This window comes from Sus scrofa, chromosome 9 (genome assembly GCF_000003025.6).
Source record: "Sus scrofa isolate TJ Tabasco breed Duroc chromosome 9, Sscrofa11.1, whole genome shotgun sequence".
In the NCBI taxonomy this organism is placed as follows: Eukaryota; Metazoa; Chordata; class Mammalia; order Artiodactyla; family Suidae; genus Sus; species Sus scrofa.
Genome location: NC_010451.4, coordinates 12,980,704 through 13,004,625, shown reverse-complemented (window position 1 = coordinate 13,004,625; position 23,922 = coordinate 12,980,704). Strand labels below are relative to the sequence as shown.

The following is a 23,922-nucleotide window of genomic DNA, read 5'->3' as shown; positions in this document are numbered from 1 at the left end:
TGTATTTTTTATTGAAACATTGGTTTTGATCTGAAAGTTTTTTCCCTACCTTCTCAATTTTGTAAAATGAGTGTGGGCAGAGAAATTTTTCTAGGTAGAGTCATAATTTCCTTAGAAATCTTTATGACTATACACTGCTCTTCCAGATGACAGAAAGCTGTTGACCTTCTCGCATGTTCTGAAACAGCGGTACGTGTTGATGAACAGTGATAAATAATGCCAATTGATTATGCGAGCTTATGGGCTTTCGAGACATTTGGGTGATTTTAAAATTGAACACCAGCTGTGTGTGTACAGCTGTAGAGAACATAATCTTTAATATCCACAATGTTGTAAATTCCTGTGTGCCAAACAGTGGACTGTTTTGCGTAATTATATCCTAATCTGTTTGTAAGTAGTGATTGACAGCTAATGGGTAGAGATTTGATACCTAAGCATTTAGCCTCAGTGATGGTAACTTTGCCCAAGACTCTAAAGCTAGTAAGTAATAGAGCTGGATGCAAACCCACATCTTTCTGATTCTTAATTTGTGAGAATTAATGTGTCAGTTATGTTAAGAAATGAGGAGCCGTTCCCATCGTGGTTCAGCGATTAACAACTCTGACTAGCATCACTGAGGACGCACGTTCTATCCCTGGCCTCACTTAGTGGGTTAAGGCACCGGCATTGCCATGAGCTATGGTGTAGGTCTCAGATGCAGTTCCTGTGGCTGTGGCTGTGATTGGACCCCTAGCCTGGGAACCTCCATATGCTGTGGGTGCAGCCCTCCCCAAAAAGGGGGGGGGGAGGAAAGCATTTTAATTTTACTCTACAGCATTATTATTTAACAACTGCCTTGGAAACTGATTTTATGAAAGAGTATCTTTTTTAGCTTCTAACTTGTTTTTCCTTTTATTGGCAGGCTTTCCCTTTAAAATATAAAGAGCGGCATCCTCTGGAGTATCTGAGACAGTATCCTCACCTTCGGTGCAGGACTAATGTTCTGGGTTCTATCCTGAGAGTTCGCAGTGAAGCCACAGCTGCTGTCCATTCTTTTTTTAAGGTAAGGAGCTTTGCTTCTCGGTGTTCTAGCTTGTGAGTTGAGTAATTGTAACACTAGAGTATTATCCTGAACGTTCTTGTGGTTATTTACTGCAAGCACCCTTGATTGTGTGGTACTTTTTTTCTGTGGCTGATTTTAAATTTTCTCTTTATCACTCGTTTTGAGCAATTTGATTAAGATGTGCCTTGGCAGTTTTCTCTATGTTTTTTGTGTTTGGAATTCATTGAATTTCTTGCATCTCTGTGTTTCAATTTTCACCAAATTTTTCTGTCATTTCATCACATACTTTTTGTGTTACTTTTCTCCTTTGGTGACTTCACTTACCCGTATATTAGTCCACTTGATATCCCATAGTTCACAGATGTTCTTTTCTTCTTAAAAATGTTTTTCCCTTGTGTTGTTTCTTTTGGATAGTTTCTATTGCTATGTCGTCAAGCTTACTTATCTCTTTTTATTGTTTTATTAAAGTATCGTTAATTTACAAGGCTGTTGATCGTGTTTCTTCTAACATGTCTATCAGTTATGAGTCAATTTGATTGATTAGTGTCTTTTTTTTTTTTTTTTTGGCCTTTTTGCCATTTTCTTGGGCTGCTCTTGTGGCATATGGAGGTTCTCAGGCTAGGGGTCTAATCGGAGCTGTAGCCAACAGCCTACGCCAGAGCCACAGCAACGCAGGATCCGAGCCAAGTCTGCAACCTACGCCACAGCTTACGGCAACGCCAGATCCTTAACCCACTGAGCAAGGGCAGGGACCGAACCCGCAACCTCATGGTTCCTAGTCGGATTCGTTAACCACTGTGCCACGACGGGAACTCCTGATTAGTGTCTTCTTTATGGATTATGTTTTCTTGCCTCCTCGCATACCTGCTCATCTTTGATTAGGTGCAGACGTTGTGAATTTACCTTGCTGGGTGCTGGATATTTAGGAAGCATCTTAAGCTTTGAATGGTTCTTCCCCTGGCCTTGGATGGTTTCCTCACAAGCCTGTGCTGATCATTCCTCCACCTCTCACTCCAGGGCGATGCTCTGTACATCTCTGAAATTGTCAGCACAGCTCTCTCCTCGCTGGTTCTCAGTCCTGTCAGTTCTAACCACTTTGGCCTCCTCAGACTCTCAGCTCTGTCGCAGCTCAGAGACTCTGCTGGGTTCCACTATATTTTCCCCTTTTCCTGCTGGAAAATCTCAAGGTGTAAGCTGGGCCCCGGGAGGGTTCACTGTGTTTGTTTGCTACCTCTCAGGGGTCACTCTGCTTTGTTTCTGATATCCAGTGTTGAAATATCATTCTTGCATGTGGTTTGCTTCTGGACTTGTTTTGTTTTTGGTTTTTTGGTTGTTTCAAATGGGAAGGTAAATCTAGTTCCTGTTTCTCCATCTTGGTCACAGGCAGTTTATATATAGTGAGCACTAATTTCTTTTTCCTTTTTCTTTTTTAATGACTGCACCCACGGTATTCGAAGTTCCTGGGCTAGGGATTGAATCCAAGCCACAGCTGCAACCTACACTGTAGCTGTGACAATGCCAGATCCTTTAACCCACTACACTGGGCCGGGGATTGAACCTTCGCTTCTGCAGCGATCTGAGCCACTGCAGTTGGATCCTTAACCTACTGAGCCACAGCAGGAACTCCAGTAAACATTGATTGTAAAGAATTATTGGTATTGATCAAACAGATTGGTCTAATGACTAAAAACATCTTGTCTCATTTAGCATTGCCTTTCAACCATTTTCGGCAATCTAGGAAAGCCACAGTGAATATAGTTGGTAAGTTGATGAAGTGGAGGAGGGCTCCAAAGGCAGGAGTGACCCAACAGATAAAGTTCAGTGTTACTCCGTGTAGTTTTGGAACTCTTCCTAGGCCGTTTCTCCAGGTCCAGCTCATTTGCAAAGATGGTCTGATAGCATACCCTCCCTTGGGCAGCATCCCAGTTGACACAGGCCCAGCCCTACCACAGCACATCAAGAAAGTTCTTGCTCTTTGAAAAGCTCCTTAAGAGGTAATTTCTGGTGTTTCAGCTAAAGACTATCATGGCTTTAAAGCATGAGAACAAAGGAAAACAAATCACATTATACAGTGTCATCCCATTGTGGTTTGAAAGGGTACATTTACATATGCTCTCATAAACCTTCTTACTGAAACTTCCACGTGGCTTTTCAGTCGTGCTTGGCCACAAACAAAAAATTTAGTCAGATGTAGCAAAGCATTTTTTTCCCCCATATGACTGTAATGGCTGATAAAGCCAGTGGACCTGCTTTAATTCAGCAGGTTTTGTGGATTTCTGGCCACTAGGTGGTGGTATTGGCAATTCATTAACATCAGTGCTTCCCCCAATTCATGTATTTCTTTATTACTTGAAGCTTTTACAGATATGTAAACAATTTAAAAATTTAAAACTAAGAAATAACTAGAAAAAATCTGAAATCAAATAACCAAGATTAAAAATTTTTAAACAATTTAAGTGGTTGAAAATAATGGCACTATTGGGGAAGGTTGTAAAAGGTAGGTACTTTTTTTTTTTGATGGCCACACCTGCAGTATATGGAAGTTCCCAGCCCAGCGATCAAATCCAAGCCACAGTTTTGACCTGTGCTGCAGGTGCGGCAACACCAGATGCTTTAAGCCACTGCCCCAGCCAGGGATTAAACCTGACCTCCCACAGTCAGGTTTTTAACCCACCGTGCCACAGCAGGAACGCCAAAGTAGTTAACTCTTGAGTGCTGTAAATTCACTTTCTAACTGTAAAGCTCTGGAAAATAGTCTCCCGATGCTTCCAAGATGTTACCCACTTGTGTATGGAGAGGATCACATTGTTTAAAGAAATCATGGGCGCACTCTAAGATGCGTTAAATCATAGTTCTGTATTATCCTCTACTTGGTACTGTTTTTGTGTTTGTTGCTTTAGGCTCTCTAAATGATGTTAAGATAAAATGTAAATTTGCATCAATTTCATATCTAGAATTGTAGGAGCAATAATAGAAATCTGAGGAGAAACCTCTAGTTAGGATACTTTAATGATCTTGAGTTTTTTGGTTCGAATGTCAAACATGTTTAGTATATAACTTGCTTTGCTTATAGAATTGACACCTTTGCTGAGTACTAAAACTTGACTGTATAGAATCCTCAAAATTTTTTTTACAAAAGTAGAGTTTCTCAAATAATGGGATTTGAGAATAACTGTGGAGGTTATTCTAAAATGTATTACATTCTTCCCTGGCTTCCTGAAGTGAGTCAGTAGAAAAGAGTTTGCCCTTTCTTGGTGATTTGAGGTTCATCCTCTGAGTATCAAATTGTTTCCTCCTCAGTATGGCAGTGCCTTCAAAGCCTGTTGCGGTGGGGAGTTTTCTTTGCCCCCGTGTTGAATGACCTAGGACTGCTGTGTCTTTGAGTTCCTGTGATGCTTTTCGTGGGTTTGGGGTTTTTTTGTTTTTTTTTGTTTTTTTTCAGTCTCCTCTTAACTGTCACTTTTTGTTGCCAGTGGTGTGCCTGTGGCTAGCAGTTGCTGTCATGTTTCTTTTTTGTTTAGAATGATTAAATAGTCTTAATTGGTGTGTGTTTAAAAAATACATATATGTAGTTCATGAGTCTTTGAGTGAGGTGTATGAGCCTTCATACATGAATTTTAGAATTTTCAGATACTCAGTGCCTTATAAATACCTAGTAATAGAAATATGAATCTGTCAAAATGTTTAGGTATTTAGAGGTGGTGGGTGGAATCTGAAGAATTGGGCCAGTATTTTGGGCCCCTTCTCTGGTCTGCATATCTCTCCTTAGGAACCCCTTTGCTGTGGGATGGGCTGAGTACCTGACCTTGGTACCCCAGAGTGGAGACAGCCACTGACCATACTCTTGCTTTTATTTTCCTTTTTATCTTTCTACTTCCCTATCTGCTTTCTCTTTGGGGGGCTTTGTTGTTGCTTTGTACCCTTTCCTTTATAACTTTTCATGGTAATGTTACGGACTTGGACATGATAAGCCCTGCAAGTACTGTTAAGGCTTAAAAAGCTACGCTTTTTTAAAAAGCTTAAAAAGTGACCCTTTTTGAAAGGTTTAGCATTATTTGAGTATTGAGAATAAATCCTACTACCTGAGTGACTTTTTTAAATCCCACATAGTTATTTTCATAAGATTCACAGTGGTATTTCTTGTGGCAGTTGACCAGTGTTAACTTTGGCAATTATGTGTAGCCGTTAAATTTTCTCCTCCCTCTCCCCCTCCCTCTCGCCACCCTCGTTTCCTTTGGATTTTTCACTTCCTCACTTTGTTTATTGCACTTGTGCTCATAGTTGCCTGCATTCATGTGGAATAAATGATTCATGTCCATAATTCTTGGCTTCTAGGAGATAAAAATTTTATGCAGTAATGTTATCGATTCTGTGTTATTTGTTCTCTGTAATGTGCTCTCTGCAGCACCTCTCCACACGTTATTCCCAGATTAAGTACATATTTGAGTACCTTCTGAGACTCCTAATTTATAGCTTGAATATTTAATCAGTCTACACTATAAGGCAGGTTATTGGCTGGATACTTTGTATCATAGCCATAATATTTTAATTCAGCCTTTTTTAGAAAGGACAGGCAAATTTGGGAGGCCCCTGGTAATGCACCGAGATATTTTCTATTCCACCAGTGATAGGCAGAATTTAACACAGATTAGATGTGTGTATATAAAATTGTTATACTGATTTCAAGACCAAAATGTTTGCATTAAACACATGCTATTATACCTTTGCAGCAGAAGTTCACTTTAGCTGCCTCCACCCCAACCCTGCAACATTTATGCTAAATGTGACCTTTTGCCTACATCCATAGTCAGAATGAAAGAAGCATAACCTTGAAGTTGCTGGGTTATTTCAGTTTTACTAGCAGAGCTTTTGTAGTTCACTAATGGAAGTAGCCTACAACTTTGGAAGGGAAGAATTGTAGTTGGGTGCCAGAGTAATGGATGGATTTGCTGCTCAAAATCTTCCTTGAGGCAAAGGAAGTGCATCGCCTGTGCCTTGTGCAGTGTACTGTGCCATCAGTTTAACGACAGACTTCTTAAAAATCATTTCTGCCTTTTTTGCAATTTCTTAGGTCCCTATTTGTCAGCCTTAGTTTATCTCTTTTCTGATGGTTTATTGCAGTTGAGAGTCTCATTCCAAAATAACCGAAATCGTATTGATCACTCTGTATTCCCTTAGCAGTGTGGACGGCAGGCATCGTATGCATTAGCCTTGAGGGAGGGAGTGAGAGAGAAATTGCTACCAGTATGTTGGAGAAAGAAGCTGGGAGAAGAAATGGCGCCAGACCTAGACTCTGTGCAATAGGTTCTTGTCCTGCCCCCGCCCTCCCCTCCCCTGACTGGTTGAGTGACTTTGGTCTGTCGTTCAGTCTCTCTGGGCCTCAGACAATTTCCTTATCTTTGAAGTGAAAAGATTGGACTAGATATTGTCTAAGTCAGTTCCTGATGTAAAATTCTTTATACATGGTAAACTCTCAACTTGATGTCTCAGTCATTTTATTTAGGAGATTAAGAAGGGATTTGTTATGGCATTCTCTTAGTGCTTTTTAATCAAATAGTAAGGTGCAATTCCTGGAACTGTTTCATGTACAAATACACTGAGAAGAGCCGTTTCTCTTTTTCTTCCAGGACAGTGGCTTTGTGCATATTCACACTCCAGTAATCACATCCAACGACTGTGAAGGGGCCGGAGAACTTTTTCAAGTTGAAGTAAGTTGTGCTTCCCATTCCCAATTGCTCTCTGTTATCTTTCATTTGAGGGTTTGCTTTAAATTTAAAGAGTTACGTGGGTGGTAGACCATGACCAGAACCTGAAATTTTGTTGATTGTTAGCCTTGCAAACCATAAATCACACTTCTGATTTCTTGTCCAACCAACTGTGTTACTTACATTGTGGCTAAAAAGAGTGGATTTTTAATTTAGTAGTCTGCTTGCCTTTTTTATGTAATTGATGTGGTGAACTCGAGAAATTTGAAGAAACTAATTAAAATTCTAAGGTATCTTTTGTGCAGATTCAACCCCCATTTAATATTTTGGGGTGTAATTCTTATTTTAAAAAGAGATGCATTAGGATAGAGAAGCATATATGTGAGTATTTTCTTTTTCCATCTTTAAAAAAAATGTATTTTTTCATAAGAAATGATTTAATCTGTACACCTCATGAAGGCTTGTATTTTAATTCTTTGTTCAGCAGTTATTTTTTGGGCTCCTGCTATGGGGCCAGTCATTGTCAGCCTGCTTTTGTTATAGGAAATTTAAGTTACTGGTTTTTCTTACTTGTAGGCAATTGAAAGCCTTTTATTTATCAATTTGATGGCCTGTGTAAAATTATTGGCCAGTAATATGGTAGTGTTCAAAGAGAAATGTATATTGATTTATTTTTTATTTTTTACTTATTCACCAATTTCTGTATCTCTGAGAAGTTAGGGTCCTTGTTTATGCATTTGGATGATTCCATCAAATTACAAGACCTGTATAAAACTGCTCTCTCTGGTTCACTGTGTTCTGACTCTTGATCATGATGCTTTCCTGTATTCGCTGGGAGAAATTATCCTGATACGTCCAAGTCATTATTCAAAATAATAGTTAAATGCTGTCTTTCTTTATCTTTAGCTTGAAGAAATCCTAATGATAGTCTTCTGCAGAAAGTAGAATAAAAATGCTTTGCTGAACATTTAAAATAGGAGTGTTAGCGTCTGTGTATGAGTTCAGGGGAGGCAGCAGATGATAAAATAAATGTAAGGTGTAAAAAACATTCTCTTCCAGGTGTTTATGTTGTTTATTTTCTCTCTGCACCTTAGTAATCTTGTGAATATTGAAGAAGGATTACCTGAAGTATAATTCATGATCCCTTACTCTAAACCACCAAATATTAAAAAGTAAATGAGAGGGAAGGAAAGGTATAATTTAAAGGAGGTTTTACAAATACAAAGGGAATTATTAAAGAAACCCACATTAAAGAAGTAAAAAAAAATCCATAATAAACAAATAATGATAAATTTGGAGATAACTGCTTTACTGCCAGAGAAATCCCAATAACAAGTCTGAATGATTATAATATGTGTATTTTGCCCTTTAAACAATGCAAAACAAGTTACCAAATAAGTATAAATACATAGAAACGGGAAAAATGTATTTCTGAAGCTGAACAAATGAGAAGTGTTCTATGTTCATAAGTGTTTCGGGGCCAGGTTGAGGAATTTTATATAGTAGAGTTAGGTCTTTGTCTGTTCAGAGTGTCAGAAAGAGATGCTCTTGAATTCATTGATCTTAGGCTCTTGCCGTCTCGTTGTAGATCAGGTTTCAGCAGCCTGTGGCTTTTGTGCTATGACCTGCTGTCTTTGTTGCTTTCAGTAGTTCAGCTCCTACGACTTGTCTTCCGCCCCTCCCAACCCCCTGTCCTTTGAAATCCGTGCTCTTTTTTTTTTTTTTTTTTTTTTTTTTTTTGCTTTTTAGGGCCACACCCGCAGCATATGGAGGTTTCTAGGCTAGGGGTCGAATTGGAGCTGTAGCCGCCAGCCTCTGCCAGAGCCACAGCAACGCCAAATCCAAGCCACGTCTCAGACCTACACCATAGCTCACGGTAACGCCAGATCCTTAACCCACTGAGCGAGGCCAGGGATCGAACCCGAAACCTCATGGTGCCTAGTTGGATTTGTTTCCACTGTGCCACACTTGGAACTCCAAAAAGCAGTGCTTCTTATTCTCAACTTACACATCTCTGCCCTTCCAGGCTTCATCGTGTTCATTTCCTCCTGACTCCATGTAGAGGCGTAGGGGTTTGAATTGGCACTCCACGGTTTGAAGGAAGTCAAGTATCATATCTAAATTCTTGCTTCTCTTAATCGTGCTCTTTTTTCTCTGACAGCAGTGAAGTGTCAGCAACTGCTTAAAGATAAGGATGCCTGGTACATACTCAGGTTTGAGGATAGCAGTAAGGTGCCACCTTGAAATGCACAGTAAGAACATAATCCACTGTTGAGAAGTAAATGCATGTCCCATCATTTTAGTTTTCTTTTTCTCATTCCCATTTTCCGCTTTAAGACTTCAGATGTTTGTTAAGGTTTGATGACTACTGAATACACATGTAGGAAGTTGCATTCGAAGCATTAATTTGTTATTCAGCAGACATTTGGAACCATCTGTGTTCAAGATGCTGTGCTAACTTTTAAGGGGGATATAAAGATGTAGTCGAGGTTCTGGCAGGGGGAGCTGGTGAATTGGCAGGGCTTGATGGAGGAGGGAGCGTTACTTATCCTGCAGTATTCCTTGCGTGTACACTTTTTCCTCTTTGTCTTAGAGCCCTCGCTGAGTTCCCACAATCATGTTTGAGCTTCACGGTTCTGGAGTAATTAGTTTGTCTCTGAGAAGATAAAAGAGACTAAAGTGAAGAATTCGAGATTGTGGCAACATCTAGGCATTAAGAAGAAATAAGGTGGAACTGCTTTATGTATGTATTTGAGGTTACAGTGTTACCAATTACAAGTGGTATGAAATCTACAGGGTAATTAGATCAGTGAGGGTTGACTTGATCAGAAACATCTTCAGAATTGAATGTGTGACTTAAGTGTACCCTTGGGAGAGTATTTCAGGTAGGGGAACAGTGAGCAGAATCAAGCAGTTAAATTGAGTGTGGGGTTTTCACTGGACTCTAGACAGATTAGAAGATTCATATTGGTGAATCATAGAAAATAAAGTTGGAGTATATAGGAATGAGGACATGAAGCAGGTTTTTTAAGAACCGCTTAATTGAGATCTATTTTACATACATACCATAAAAGTCATCCACTTAAAGTATATAGGTCCATGGTTTTTAATATCGTCAAAATTGTGCAACCATCATCACAGTCTCATTTCAGAGCATCATACCGCCCCAAAATGAAACCCCATGCCCATCGGCAGTTCTTTCCTGTTCCACCCCCAGCTCTAAGTAACCACTAAACTGCTCTCGACAGATTTGCCTCTTCTGGAATATTTCATGTAGGTGCAATCATACAGTACAGCCTTTGTGAATGGCTTCTTTTCATTTAGCGTAGAGTTTTTGAGGTCCACGTATTTGTGGCATGTATCAGTATTTCATTCATTCCCTTCTACATCCAGCTCATATTCTGTTTATAGATGTCCAACACTTTGTTTATCCATTCAGCGGTTGATTGGATTTGGATTTTTCCTACCTTTAGGCTGTTAAGAATAATGCTACAATGGACATTTGTGAAATCACTTGGATGAGCGTATATCATTTCTCTTGGGTGAAATTGCTGGGTGTGTGGTAGTTTTATGGTTAATATTTTGAGAACCCACCAGCCCATTTTCCAAAGTGGCTGTGCCATTTTACACTCCCACCAGCAATGTCTGAAGGTTCCAGTTTCTCCCATTATTGCCAGCACTTAATATTGTTCCTTTTTTTATTAGCCATGCCAGAGTGTGGAAAGTGGTATTCCATTGGGGGTTTGCTTTTTTGTTTTTTTTTAATTTTTTATTTTATTTATTTATTTTTGCTTTTTTCTTTTGATGGTTTACAATTTATATGTAAATATGCAAGTCATGTTTAAGCTTTTAATTATTCTACTCTGCCAGGGTGTGATAGATAAATGACCACATATTGTGAAATTAAATTAGGCAAAGAAAATCTAGGAGTGATACTTCATATAACAAGAACAGTATTCAAGTCTAGGTTTACACATTTCAATACTTTTTAAAGGGAAGAGCGAACTGCAAGTATATGAAGTGGAACCATGAAGACCAGTGTAATTTATGCCTCAGTCTTAAACTCTGGAGAGTCTCATACTGAATCTTATACTCTGTACTGAAGTTTGGCATTAGATTGGTTTGCTGCTTCTGAATTTTTGTATATATACACATATATACATGTATAGAAAATAAACTTTATCACTGTAACAATTTTTTTAATGGCTATACCCATGGAAAATGGAAGTTCCCAGGCCAGGAATGGAATCTGAGCCACAGTTGCAGCACCACCAGATCCTTTGACCCACTGCACTTTGCTGGGGAGATCAAACCTGTTCCTCCACAGCAATCCAAGCTGCTGCATTCAGATTCTTAATTCACTGTACCGGAGCAGGAGCTTCGTCGGTATAACCTTTTTTTTTTTTTGTCGCTTTTTTTTAGGGCTGTACCTGCAGCATATGGAGGTTCCCAGGCTAGGGGTGAATCAGAGCTAGCTCCAGGCAAACGCCTCAGCCACACCAGATCCGAGCTGCGTCTGTGACTTCTACCACAGCTTACAGCAACTCCAGATCCTTAACCCACTGAGCGAGGCCAGGGATCGAACCTGCGTCCTCATGGATACTAGTCAGATTCCTTTCCCCTGAGCCACGACGGGGAACTCCAGCATAACCATTTTTACTGAGTTATTTAAGACCATTGTGGTCACAACCATCGCTATTATCTATTTCTAGACTTTTTCAGCATCCCAGGAGAAGAGTCCTCATTCCCTTTACCCCCAGTTCCTCGTAATCTCAGAGGTACTTTTTTTCATCTTTGTGGATTTCTGGATGTTTCCTATAAATGGAATCATACAGTATGTAGCTTTTTGTGTCTCACTTCTGTTAACATATCAGAATTTCATTTTTTTCCTTATTACTGAATAATGTTCGATTGTATAGGTAGACAGCATTTTGTTTAGCCATTCATTCACTGACCAACTTTGGGTCGTTTGGGTCGTTTCTACCTTTGGCTATCGTGAATCGCGATACTGTGAACGTTCATGTTCAAGTTTTTGTTTGAACACCTGTTTTCCGTTCTTTTGAGTATATATTTAGGAGTAGGATGCTGGGTCATATGGATGTTCTCTGTTTACCTTAGGAACTTCCAAATTATTTTCCACAGTGTCTGCACCATATTACGTTCCCATGACTGATATGAGTGTTCCGCTTTTACCATTCTCACCGAAGCTTGTTCTTTGCAGTTTCTTTGATCATAGCCAGCCTCATCGATGTAAAGGGGATGTCTTGTGGTTCTGATTTGCCATTCCCTAGAGCCTCAGGATGCTTGAATACCTTTTCTGTGCCCATTGACCTTTGTGTATCTTCTTTGGAGAAAAGTCTGTTTCCGTCCTTTGTCCATTTTTTAATTGGCTTTTTTGTCTTTTTGTTGTTGAGCTATAGGGATTGTTTATTCTAGGCACAAATCTATCTTTCCCCCTCTCCTCCAGCAGTGTGGAGCCTCTAATGTTGCCCCTCCGGGGGCACAGTCTTGAGTATGCCCACAGTCAGCCAGAGATGGCATTGATTCTGGAAGGGCTGTCTTTGGCTCTTTCCCAGACCACACCCACTTCTTAAACTCTATTAATTGCAGCTGCTTGCTCTGTTGTTTTAAACAATGTCCGGGGGGGGGCATACATTGCTTCACAGACTAATACAATCAAATTCAGGCTCCTTTAATAATACACTTCCCAAGGTCAGTGTTTGAAATTTATTCTGACCCAAAAAGGTCTCTTCCCCGCTCTCTCTTTCCATTTCTCTCCAGCAAACTCGTAGATAGAAGGTTTAGCCTTTATCTCCAGTGAATGTTAGTCTCCTCCCAATGGCCTTTCACTACAATCACTGTTTTTAAGAGCATCCTTAGGTTTGAATTTATCCACACTCTGTTGCAAATGAAGTCACAACCTCTGGGGAAAAAGATGTGGAAGTCTGGTTGAGGGCTTTTCTACCCTAGTGAAAAAATCTCTGAACCAAGACTCTGGTGCTGCAGGCAGGAACAATGCACACTTCTTTCCAAGTGACATCTCACTTTAGGAGCTGAGTGCACAGTTGAGTGGGTGGTTGCAGCCCCAGGACTCCTTGGCTTGTCTCTCCCAGCAAGGAACCCCCACCCTATGAGCTGGGGTAAGAGAATCCAGGTCTGGTATTCTTAGCAGTGCCTCGCGCAAGGCAGAGCCTCCATCCCAGGAGCAGAGACTGGGCAGAAGAAGGGAGCCCCCTGCCCAGCCACACTCAAGCAGATCTTAGAGCAGCTACCCAAGTAGCAGTGGGCCAGATGGGAAATGCTGGCACGCTTCTCATCCTGATTGGGAGCTGGATTTCAGGAGAACCCTCTGTCCTTGGTTGTATCAGTCTGGTGTGAAGGTTCTGTCTTGCTGAGTTGTGACGGGGAAGGGAAGGAGTGGGACTGTCTTTCAGACACCACAGAAGTTCCGTTTCCTTACCAAGTTTTAGTAGATTTTCTTGAGTAGATGTTTCTTCATTTGCTGTATGCCCTTCAGACCATTTTCAAAGACTAAAGTCTTTGGTTGGGGTGGGAGTAGGGGGTTGTTCTTGTTTTTTATTTTATTTTATTTTATTTCACTTTTCAGGGCTGCACCCACGGCATATGGACGTCCCAGGCTAGGAGTTGAACTGGAGCTGCAGCTGGTGGCCTACTTTGCAGCCACAGCAACGCCAGATCCAAGCCGAGTCTGCAACCTACACCACAGTTCACGGCAGTGCCAGATCCCCAACCCACTGAGCGAGGCCAGGGATTGAACCTGCGTCCTCCTGGATACTAGTCGAGTTCATTACAACGATGGGAACTCCTTTGTTTTTTATTTTATAACTTAATCCAGTTTAATGGAAGTGTGGGTCTGGAACCCCCCACACTGTCATGCCAGAAGTAGCATGCCAAAAGGAAAAAAAGGCTTTTTACTGCCATGAATCTCAATTTCCTCAAAAATGTGAGTAACACTGTGCTTATGGGTTGTAAGATTAAATGAAATGACATGTATGAAAACTTAAAATTACTAATCAAGAGGAGGGAAAACTTAATATGTAAGAGCGGACTGAGGTAAACACCAAAGGCTTCTCTTTTCCTAAGCCTTGTGCATTCTAGAAATGGTAAGAAGTTAGTGGGCCTCAGGAATTTCGGTGCTTGTGAATTTTTATAGCTAAATAATTTATGGCCCACATAATTTTGGTTCTGCTTGTTGTTTTCGCTTTTTAATATTCTTACTTGTTTCTTTTAAACTATTTATATGGGATGAGGGCTGACTAACCCAGGTCAAACCTCTTCTCAAAACAACTCTTTTTCAGCTAACTATAATCTTTTTCTTCTTCCATCTCCTGTTGTACTTGTGTTCAGTAACTGATTTTAAAATTCAGTTCTTTTTTTTTTTTTCCTCCTTTTTTGTCTATACCCAAGGCATTTGTAAGTTCTCAGGCCAGGGGTTGAATCCAAGCTGCAGCTGCAACCTGTGCCACAGCTGCGGCAACACCAGATCCTCAATCCTCTTTGGCACAGTGGGAACGTCCAACACTCACTTGTTCTTTAATGGTTTTTTAACCTCAGTCTTGTTTCTTCGTCTAAACTGAAAACGCCTTATGCAGTCTCCATACTGACAGTGATGGAACATTTGGATGCCTGATGATGAACATTTTCTATGCGTTCTTTTAGCTTCACACAACTTTTAGCTTTAAGATTAATCATTTTCTTTTCTGCTGAGGATGTCTGTTTCTATTAAGGAAGTCCAGTTTTGACATGTCAGAAATGCCTAGGACATATCTAGAATAAAGATAAGAGATGCACAGTGAAGTTCACTCCTGGGCATGGGACCTAGTGTTCTTTATTCTTTGAATTTTTGATCATATACATGTATTACTTAAAAAACAAAAAAGGTAATATATATATAAAAGGTGCACAATTCAAAAGTTACAAAAGAACATAAATAAAAGTTCCCCTTCCACTCCTGACCCCACCCTACCTAGTTCTCCTTTCCATAGATCTGTGGTACCAGCTCTTACTTGTCAGCAATATATATGGATGCTGTTTCTTAGGAATTAGCTGTCCGAGTGTGTTACCAAATTTTTTAACATTTTTCCAACTTTCATTTGATGTACTACTTTTTAAACTAAAAAAAAATTTAAGGAAAGAAAATGCTGCACTAGATTAAGAGAAGCAAATCTGAGGTCTTTGAAGGGCACTGGGAAGAGAACTGACTTAAAAGCCAGTGTGCTCCCACTCATGTTTTTGCCGCTTCCAGTGTGAAGTGAGGATGTTGTACATTAATAAATATAGTAAATATAGTAAATGTATAAATATAATAAGTATAATAGATACAGTAAAAAAAAAATTTCAGACTATTACCTCATGCTTCCTCCTGTTCAAAAAAACTAAGACGCTTCTATCCTGTGGTATCTACCAAGTGAGTGCATTCTTCAGCCACACAGCTGGACTCAAATTGCACTATTTGATTCATCCTATAAATATTTGTTAAGCCTCCTTTTTGTGAAAACTACTGTGCTAGTGCTTTTTGACTTAGAAAGTTATTTCTGTTTTGCCTCTCAGCAACATGAATTTGCAAGATACTTTAAAAAAACAGTATCCTACAATAAGTGCCCCCAGAATGATGTGAATTTGAAAGCTAGCCATATTAAAAATAAATTTTAGATATTGTAGGATATGCTTTAAGTCAAATCATTGAAATATTTAAAATATACTTTGAAATCTGAATCCAGTTATGCTTGAGTTTATAACTTTTAGTTTTAATTTGATTCAGATGCCCACATTTTAACCTGAGCATAGCTCAGAATAATAACATCTAACATTTAAAACATGTTAAATAGGGAGTTCCCATCGTGGCTCAGCAGAAACGAATCTGACTAGCATCCATGAGAACATAGGTTTGATCCCTGGCCTCGCTCAGTGGGTTAAGGATTGGTGTTGCCGTGAGCTGTCGTGTAGATTGGAGATGCGGCTTGGATCTGACACTGCTGTCGCTGTGGCTGTGGCGTAGGCTGGCCAGTAGAGCTCCTGATTTGACCCCTAGCCTCAGAACCTCCATATGCCTCAGATGCGGCCCTAAAAAAAAAAGGAAAAAAAAATCAACTAATATCTTTATAGTACTTCACTGTCATATATGTTATTTTGTTGGTGTTTTTAATAATGTTATTAGACTCTTAGAGTTTCTAAAAGGAGTAATTCACCTTAAGTGATTACTTAAGCTTTAGGTATTCCAAGCAGGAAGAGAAATAGCATTTATTGAATACCAAGTGCATTTCAGGCACCATGTCAAATTCCTTTGTTTATATTATATAATCTTTTCAGCAACCCTTTGCAATAGGAATTAGTTTGCCTTTACAAGGGCAGAAACTATGTGTCTCTTGTACATTATTATATAATATCTGGCATGTGATAGTTGCTTTATAAATATTTGTTGAATGAATTATCTGTGTTTTTTTCTTTCTTTTTTTTTTTTCTTTTGGCCTCCCGTGGCTTATGGCTTATGGCATTCCCTGGCCAGGGATCAGATCCAAGACTCCAGATCCTTAACCCACTGTGCTGGGCCAGGAATTGAACCTGTGCTCCAGAGCTCCCAGGATGCCACCAATCCCATTGCACCACAGCAGGAACGCCTCTTTTTTTTTTTTTTTTTTTTTTAATGTTAGGAAACTAGGCCCAGGTAGAATTTATCAAAAGCCACACAGTAAAATACGGAGTTGCAGTTTAAACAAGATCTATTAGGCTGTAAAGTAAATGCCATTTGTCACACTCTAATGACTCCTGAAGTTGGGCTTTTGAGAAAAGATAGCAGAACCTTGAGTAAAGTTCTGAGATTAAAGAAGACTTTTTATTAGGTACAGACAACTGTTGAGAACACTAAAGTGTCCTTACCGTTTCTCTTTGACCATTCTTCCAAGACAACCTTTTATTTTCCTGCGGGAAGAGAATAACAACATTTACTGATGACTTACTGTTGGCAAGAACTACGGGTTGAGTACTGCTCTTTTTTGTGTAAATAACCTGTTAATAATACTTAGCTTATTTTTATTAAATATTGTACAGATGTAAATATTGTACAGATGTAAAATAAGCTATGTAGGTAGTGTAAAGCATACACATGGTCCCACTAAACTTAAGAATAAACTTAAGAAATATGCAATTATTAGTACTTTTTATCCCCCACTTTGTGCCCCCTGCATTCCATCTTCCCACCCTCTTTCCACTATGCTGATTTTGTGTTTTGTTATATCCATACTTTAAAAAAAATAGTTTCACCACATGGATGTCGCCCTAGGCGAAATACTGTTTTGGTTTACATGGGTCTCAACTTACACCAATGGAATCATCATCTTTTTCTGTAATGAGCTCCCCCCCCCCCGCCATGATTTCAATTAAATCAGAATCTCTGGGATGTAGGACTCAAGAATTCGTATTTTTTAAGGCTCTCTCAGTGGTTTCAGTATGCCTTCAAGGGTCATACAGAACAGTGGAAGTGCATGTTCATAGCTTCCACTTTGTTAGAAGATCCTGATTTTTAAAAAGGAATACTGAATTTTAAACTCCCACCAGCAGGGTGTGCTGTTCCACGCCTTACCAGTACCCAATATTTCCAGTCTTAAAATTTTGCCAACCTCATGGATGTAAAAGGGTTTTTGTTGGTTTTGGTTTTGGGGTTTTTTTTGTTTGTTTTTTTTGTTTTTGTTTTTTTTTTTTTTTTTTGCTTATTAGGGCTGCACGTGCAGCATATGGAGGTTCCCAGCCAGCAGTCGAATCAGAGGCGTAACTCCTGGCCTGTGCCACAGCCACAGCAACACCAGATCCAAGCCACGTCTGTAACCTGCACCATAACTCAGTGGCAATGCCAGATCCTTAACCCACTGAGCGAGGCCAGGGATCCTAAAATGGGTTTTTGATGTGATTTTATTTATTTAATTTTTTTTGAAGTGATTTTAATTTGCTTTTCCCTGGTAAGCTGTGATTGATCATTTTTTCTTACAGTTATTGGCCACTCATTTCCTCTTCTATATTTTCTGTTGTGTTGTCTTTTCATATCGGTGTTTTTGCATCCTTGGCTATCAATCTTTTGTTGAGTGTATGTTGCAGATGTTTTCTCTCAGCTTGTGGCTTGCCTTTTCTCTTTTATAATACAGAGATTAATTTAAATTTTAAATTAGAATTCTTAATTTAGTCAAATTTCAGTCTTTTTTTGATGTTTTGTGCTTTTGTATCTTGTTTAAGAAATCCCTTCTGTATTATGTACTAAAAGTTTTATAGTTTATACTTTACACATGTCTTTAATTTCTGGAATTTAATTTTGGATATGATGCAAAAGTCCAATTTTTTTCCAAAATGGATACCTAATTATTTAAGTACTATTTATTGAATAGTTCATTTTTCTTCCTGTGATTGCAGTTGCCAGCTCTGTCATAAATCAAGTTTCCATATATGTGTGTATCTTATTTCTGTGTGCTCTATTATCTTCCATTAGTTTTTCAGAATATCCCTGTGCCAGTGCCTCACTCAATTGCTATAGCTCTTTGCTAAGTCTTCATAGGCAGTAAAGCAAATCCTGCCACCTGATTTAAAGAATTTCCTGATCCTTTTCTCTTCATACAAACTTACAGATCATTTTGACAAGCTCCAAAAACCTCTGTTTGCTCTTTAATTGGAATAGCATTGATTCAGTAGATCGGTTTGGAAAAACTGATATCTTTGTGGTATTAAGTGTTACTATCACTGGACGTGGTCTATTCATATGTTTAGGAGTTCCTTAATATTTTTCAATACAAGTTAATTTTCTAAAGATTGCACATACCTTTCTTAGATTTATTCCTAGACACTTTATATTTTTTTGTGGTATTAGAAGTGTTCTGTGTATTGTTGGAAAGAGTGTATTTTTCAGTTATTGGGTGCAGTGTTCAACATCTGTGTATTATAACAAGATTATTAATTACATGTACATATCTGCAGTATGCCTACTAATATTTATTCTTTATTTGCCATTTCCTGGTATGTTAGGATCCTCTGGTATGTTTTTTCATTTTTTTCTCATTGTTTTTGTTTTATGTATTTTTTAGTCTGTTATTGGATATACACACATTCAGAATCACTTCTTAGTGAAATCAATCTTTATTTATACAGTGGTCCTCTTTCTTTCTAGTACTGCTTTTTGCCTCTTGTCTATTTTCTTGGTTTTGATCAGTATTTGTCTGGTGCTCTTTTTTTTTTTGTAACTATTATCCATTCTTTTATTATCAGCCTTTCTTTGTCTTATGTGATTCTGAGAAATAGCACACAGCTCAGATTTTTTTTTAAAACGAATCAGTTAATCTTTCCCTTTTTACTGTTTAATTTAGTCCACTGATGTTTATTGTGATTGCTTATGCATTTGTTTTTTTTAAAGGTATCTTGTGCATTTTATGTTTTTCTTTTTCTTTTTTTTTTTTTTTTTTTTTTGTCTTTTTGCCATTTCTTGGGCTGTTCCCGCGGCATATGGAGGTTCCCAGGCTAGGGGTCAAATCAGAGCTGGAGCCACCGGCCTACGCCAGAGCCACAGCAACACGGGATCCAAGCCGCGTCTGCAACCTACACCACAGCTCACGGCAACGCCGGATCCTCAATCCACTGAGGAAGGGCAGGGATTGAACCCGCAACCTCATGGTTCCAGGTCGGATTTGTTAACCACTGTGCCACGACAGGAACTCCATGTTTTTCTTTTTTAAAAAAATCCCCTTTTCTTGCCTTAAAAATTAAAAATTTTGTTCTCCTTTTTCTCCCACTGTTAGGTTAGAAGAGACTGATAGGAGTAAAGGAGAACATAGACTCTAAGGCAGTGCTTCTCAGTCTCTACTGCATGTTGAATTCACGTAGGAACATTTAAAAGTGTGAATACCTGGGTTCTGCTCCCAGAAATTCCGAAAATTGCTTGGGAATGCAGTCTGGTGTGGGAATTTTTAAAGCTTACCAGGTGACTCTAATAGACAGTCAAAACTGAAAGCTAGCGCCCCTGGAGAAACTCTTACATGTAACATCAAATGTAGACAGAGGCTAAAAAGGCCGGATGAGCATGATCTCCGCAGACTCATGCTACTTTACTGATGAGCAGAATTCACGAGCTAGCTCAAACACATTTTTTTTCTTGGCATACACTTGTGTGCACAGATTTGTATTGGGATTTATATTGAGAATTTTGCATTAAAAGTTGCTTTTTAAGTTCAAACGAGCTGGTCTTCAAGAAGTTTTTATCCAGAAGATAAAGCTGACACGTGAAACTGTAGCCAGAATAAATATTTAATTGGGTTTCATAGGGGTAATTATACAGAATAATTTATATGGAAGTATTCGATGTCAGATGTGGTTCACATTTTACAAGTGTGTTAGGAGAGTTTTCTGGCAAGGAGCAACTAGACACTAGAGTGATCAGAGATGTCCGTGGGACAGAGTAAGCAGTTCGTGACCCTTTTTGACATTTCCGTCTTTGATTTTTTTGCTCTTCAACTTTGTCTTTCACTCTTTGCTTCCAAAATAACCCGGATTCATCTGAGGTTCCTTTCCAACAAGTTACATTGGTAGGAGTTGGGGAAGGATGAGGCCCATGGGGAAAAGCAAGCCTGTGAAGTGAATTATTGGTGTACATCACTTTTTAAGGCAATATTTTTTTTCTCAATTAATATTGAGTCATTAACATGAACTGGGAATGTAGTGGTGAAAACGTACGCAGAAGTCTTTTTCCTTGAGAATGTATGTCCTTATAGGAAAGGAGGTACAGCAAGTAAAATATAAAACTTAGAGTAGAGCGTGTTAGGTACTGTGGTAACTGTCTCTACAGATAGCTCCCTAGTGTGCTCTGTGTCCCATTGTTCATACGATCCTGTCATCCTCTCCTGCATGTCCTTTGGGCTGATTCTGTGTCACCAGTAGAGCAAGGGAGACATCCCTGGGTAGGTCCTAAACAGCACAGTTTCTGCCTTTATTGTTTGGAATGTGAGCTCTATATGGGAACTCTTGCCTGCCAAGAGGCCTCCATGCTTTGGGCTAGCCCAGACTTAGGCAGGTGGGAAGGCTGAGCAGTGAGACAGTGAATCCTGGTCAGCACCCAGCTGTCTGCGGCCGCCCAATGTGGTTAAAGAAGTCATCTTGGATGTTTAGCTCAGTTGAGCCTTCACATAACCTCAGTCCCAACAATCATTTGGCTGTAGCCACATGAGATACTCCAAGCAAGAACCGTCCAGCTGAACCCAGGCAATCCACACAATCATAAAAGATGGCAATAGATGGTTGACTTAAGTCCCTGAGTTTTAGAGTTATATGTTACTCAGCAGTAGGTAATCGGAACAGAGGGCTATGAGTACCGTGGAGCAAAAAAAAAAAAAAAAAATAAAGAGGGAAAAGAAAGTTAGGGAGCGAGAGGGATTGATTTTAAAGTTTAAATTGAGAAGATACTCAAGCAAAAACATGATGGATGTGAGGGCGTGAGTAATGTTAATACCTGGGGGAGCGGAACATTCCGTTCAGAAGGAACAGCAAGTACAAAGGCCCTGTGGCTGGAACTGCCTCCAGTTTGCAAGCAATAGCCGTGAAGACCATGTGGATGGAACCTAGTGAATGATGGGAAGAATAGCCAGAGTAGAGGTCAGATGGGTGCGAGGGGTGGGGAGTAGGTGCACACTTTATCGGGCTCTGGTCAGATGAAAGGCTCTTTTTTTAAAATAACAAATACATTACAATAATCCCTTTTCTCTCCTGAAATGAAATATAGATAATATAAGCTTTTTATGCACTCAAAAAAATTAGTTTCCAACTTCATATAAAGAAGACGTAAAATGAAAGTAATGTAATCAGTGTATTTCGTTATGTAAATACTATCGTATGACAAACGTAGAATACAAACATTCTCTGTACAGAGCAGCTGAATCTAGAGCTATACATTAGAACTGAAGCAGGAGTGTTATATTATTAATTCACATACTGTGAACAGTCATGGTGATGGGCTTTTGTGAAATGGTAAATAATTCTTGATCAAGTTCTTCGTCAAACAGAATGCAGCCTTCTCTTAATTTACGTGGAGGAGACATTCTGGAAAATTCAAGTATGTAAGTATACTTGAATATATTCAAGTATGTTTGAAACTCCGGTACCACCCACTGGTACTGTAGTACCTCTCCTTAATCACTGTGATTATCAGAAATGTTTTCACTGGGATTCCTGGATACAGGACTGTGCAGGCCATCGTAAGAATTATAACTCTGTTTAGGATGGCAGGTTGTTGGAGAGTTCTAAGAGAAGGAGTTAACATAAGTCACCACTGCCTTAATGAGATCGTTCTGGCTGCTGTTCGGAGAGTAAATGGTGGGTTGATACATACGGAAGAAAAAAAAAAAAAGCAGTTGAATCTAATGCTGTCATCCAGGTGGAGAGATGATAGTGGTTGAGACCAGTGTTGAAATTGTAGATTTTAAGTGTGGTTGGATTCTTGTATTTTTTTTTTTAAAGTAATTTTTGTATGTCAATAACAGGGCACATTTTTCTTTTGTTTTAGCATTTTGTTTTTATTATCTCTACTCTTGGCCTGTATTTTCCCAGAAGTAGGTATGTTAACTAGTTCACGTCTCCTAGAGACCTTGTAACTTTTAATATGGAGGGGATTTTTTTTTTTTTTTTTTCCTACAAAGGGTTGTTTCCATTGTTAATTAAAGTAGAAAATGGAGGAGTTCCTGCTGTGATGCAGAGGGTTAAGAATCTGACTTCAGTAGCTCAGGTTGCTGCAGAGGTGCAGGTTTGATCCCCGGCCTGGCAAAAGTTGGGTTAAAGGATCTGGCATTGCCGCAGCTGTCATGTAGGGCAGGTGCAGCTCAGGTTCAGTCCCTGGCCCAGGAACTTTGATATGCCATGGGTGTGGCCATAAAAATAAGTAAAGTAGAAAATGGATTTTCCTTTTTGTTTTAACGTGAACCTGCATGTTGTTAGTATATGAATTCAGTTAAGTACTCGTGAATGACAGGAAAATGTCAGCTTCATAGATAGCAGGAAACCCTTAGAGCCGGGGCCATTTGAGTGTTTTGGGGCATGGATTTTTGTTGGAAATCAGACATTTATTTTATGGTTACTGTCCTTGAAGGGAGCATTCCATGATGGTTTTTGACTCAGGAAACCCTTTGATCCGAAATCTTTTTTGGGTGATTTTTGAATAGTATTAAAATGATGAAATTTTTAGATTATCTGAAGTACCACAGCCAGAGGTAAAGGGTGACCAAGCTCTTCTAGTCCACATGTTAGTAACTTGCTTTGCACCTCACAGCAACTGCAAGAAAATATGTCATCTTAGTTGTAGTTGGTTAGACTCAATTTTTATTTTGGGAGGTGTGGGTGATAAGGGACTAGCTTTCATAGAAGGAAATTTGATAAGGATTCATGATGCTTAGTGCAGTTTATTTTATAAATATTTATTGAGTACCTACTGTATTTAGTGGTAGCCAGGTCGTTTAGGAAGGATAAAAAGAAATATGGTCCCTGCCGAGAGGGACCTTGTACTCTTGTTAAGGAGATGGGTACATACACAGAGTTGAATAGCATTATAAAGCAGCATAATTTGGTGGAAGATGGGTATTCTTCCTCAGCGCGGAGAGGAGCAGGTGCATTCCAGGGGGAAAATAAAGCACGGCAATCCCTTGAGCTGAGGATGACTAAGGCAAAATCAGGAAAGGACTAGAAAAGGGATAAGAGGATAGTTAATGGACTGGGGCCATATCATACTCGTCTTTGTAGCTGCAGTCTGACGACTAGTAAGCCAGAACTACTAAGTTTTGAACGATAATGATAATATTTAGTACATTTTCTCTGGCCCCTTTGCATCTGGGAGCAAATTTGACTTGCGACAGTTTGCATTGTGTTTCTTCCCTGAAAGAAAGAGTAATAAGGCAGCATTGTTTATTTACCTTTTGCCCCCGCTTCACCCTGTGATCTTGAAGACTCTTGACCTCTCTGTAGTTCTTTCCTTGTTCTTTGTCTTTTTCTCAGGCTGTGTGGCAGGAAAGCAGACTGTTTACAAACAGTCTAAGCTAATAACTTCCTTTCCTGTTGATCAAATAGTTGCCAAAATGAAACCTTTCTCAGGACTACGAGTGGGTGTTCTAGTTAGTGGGTGTTCTGGAATGTGAATGGATCCTTATT

General features: G+C 39.3%; 1 protein-coding gene across 4 annotated transcripts in view; it reads left to right on the top strand.

Moving 5' to 3' along the window:
* Positions 1-23,922, top strand: part of NARS2 (asparaginyl-tRNA synthetase 2, mitochondrial (putative)) — a 141,551-nt gene that overhangs the window by 6,272 nt on the left and 111,357 nt on the right. For 3 of the 4 annotated variants that reach the window (XR_002335551.1, XM_003129702.4, XM_021062567.1), the window contains exons 4-5: positions 902-1,042; positions 6,670-6,750. Coding sequence is in view for 3 of the 4 variants with exons in the window: in XM_003129702.4 (XP_003129750.1) it covers positions 902-1,042; positions 6,670-6,750 (222 nt within the window). In the remaining variant the exon portion in view is untranslated. Of the gene's footprint in view, positions 1-901; positions 1,043-6,413; positions 6,508-6,669; positions 6,751-23,922 lie in introns of those variants that run through there. The other variant, XM_021062568.1, reaches the window with a different exon arrangement.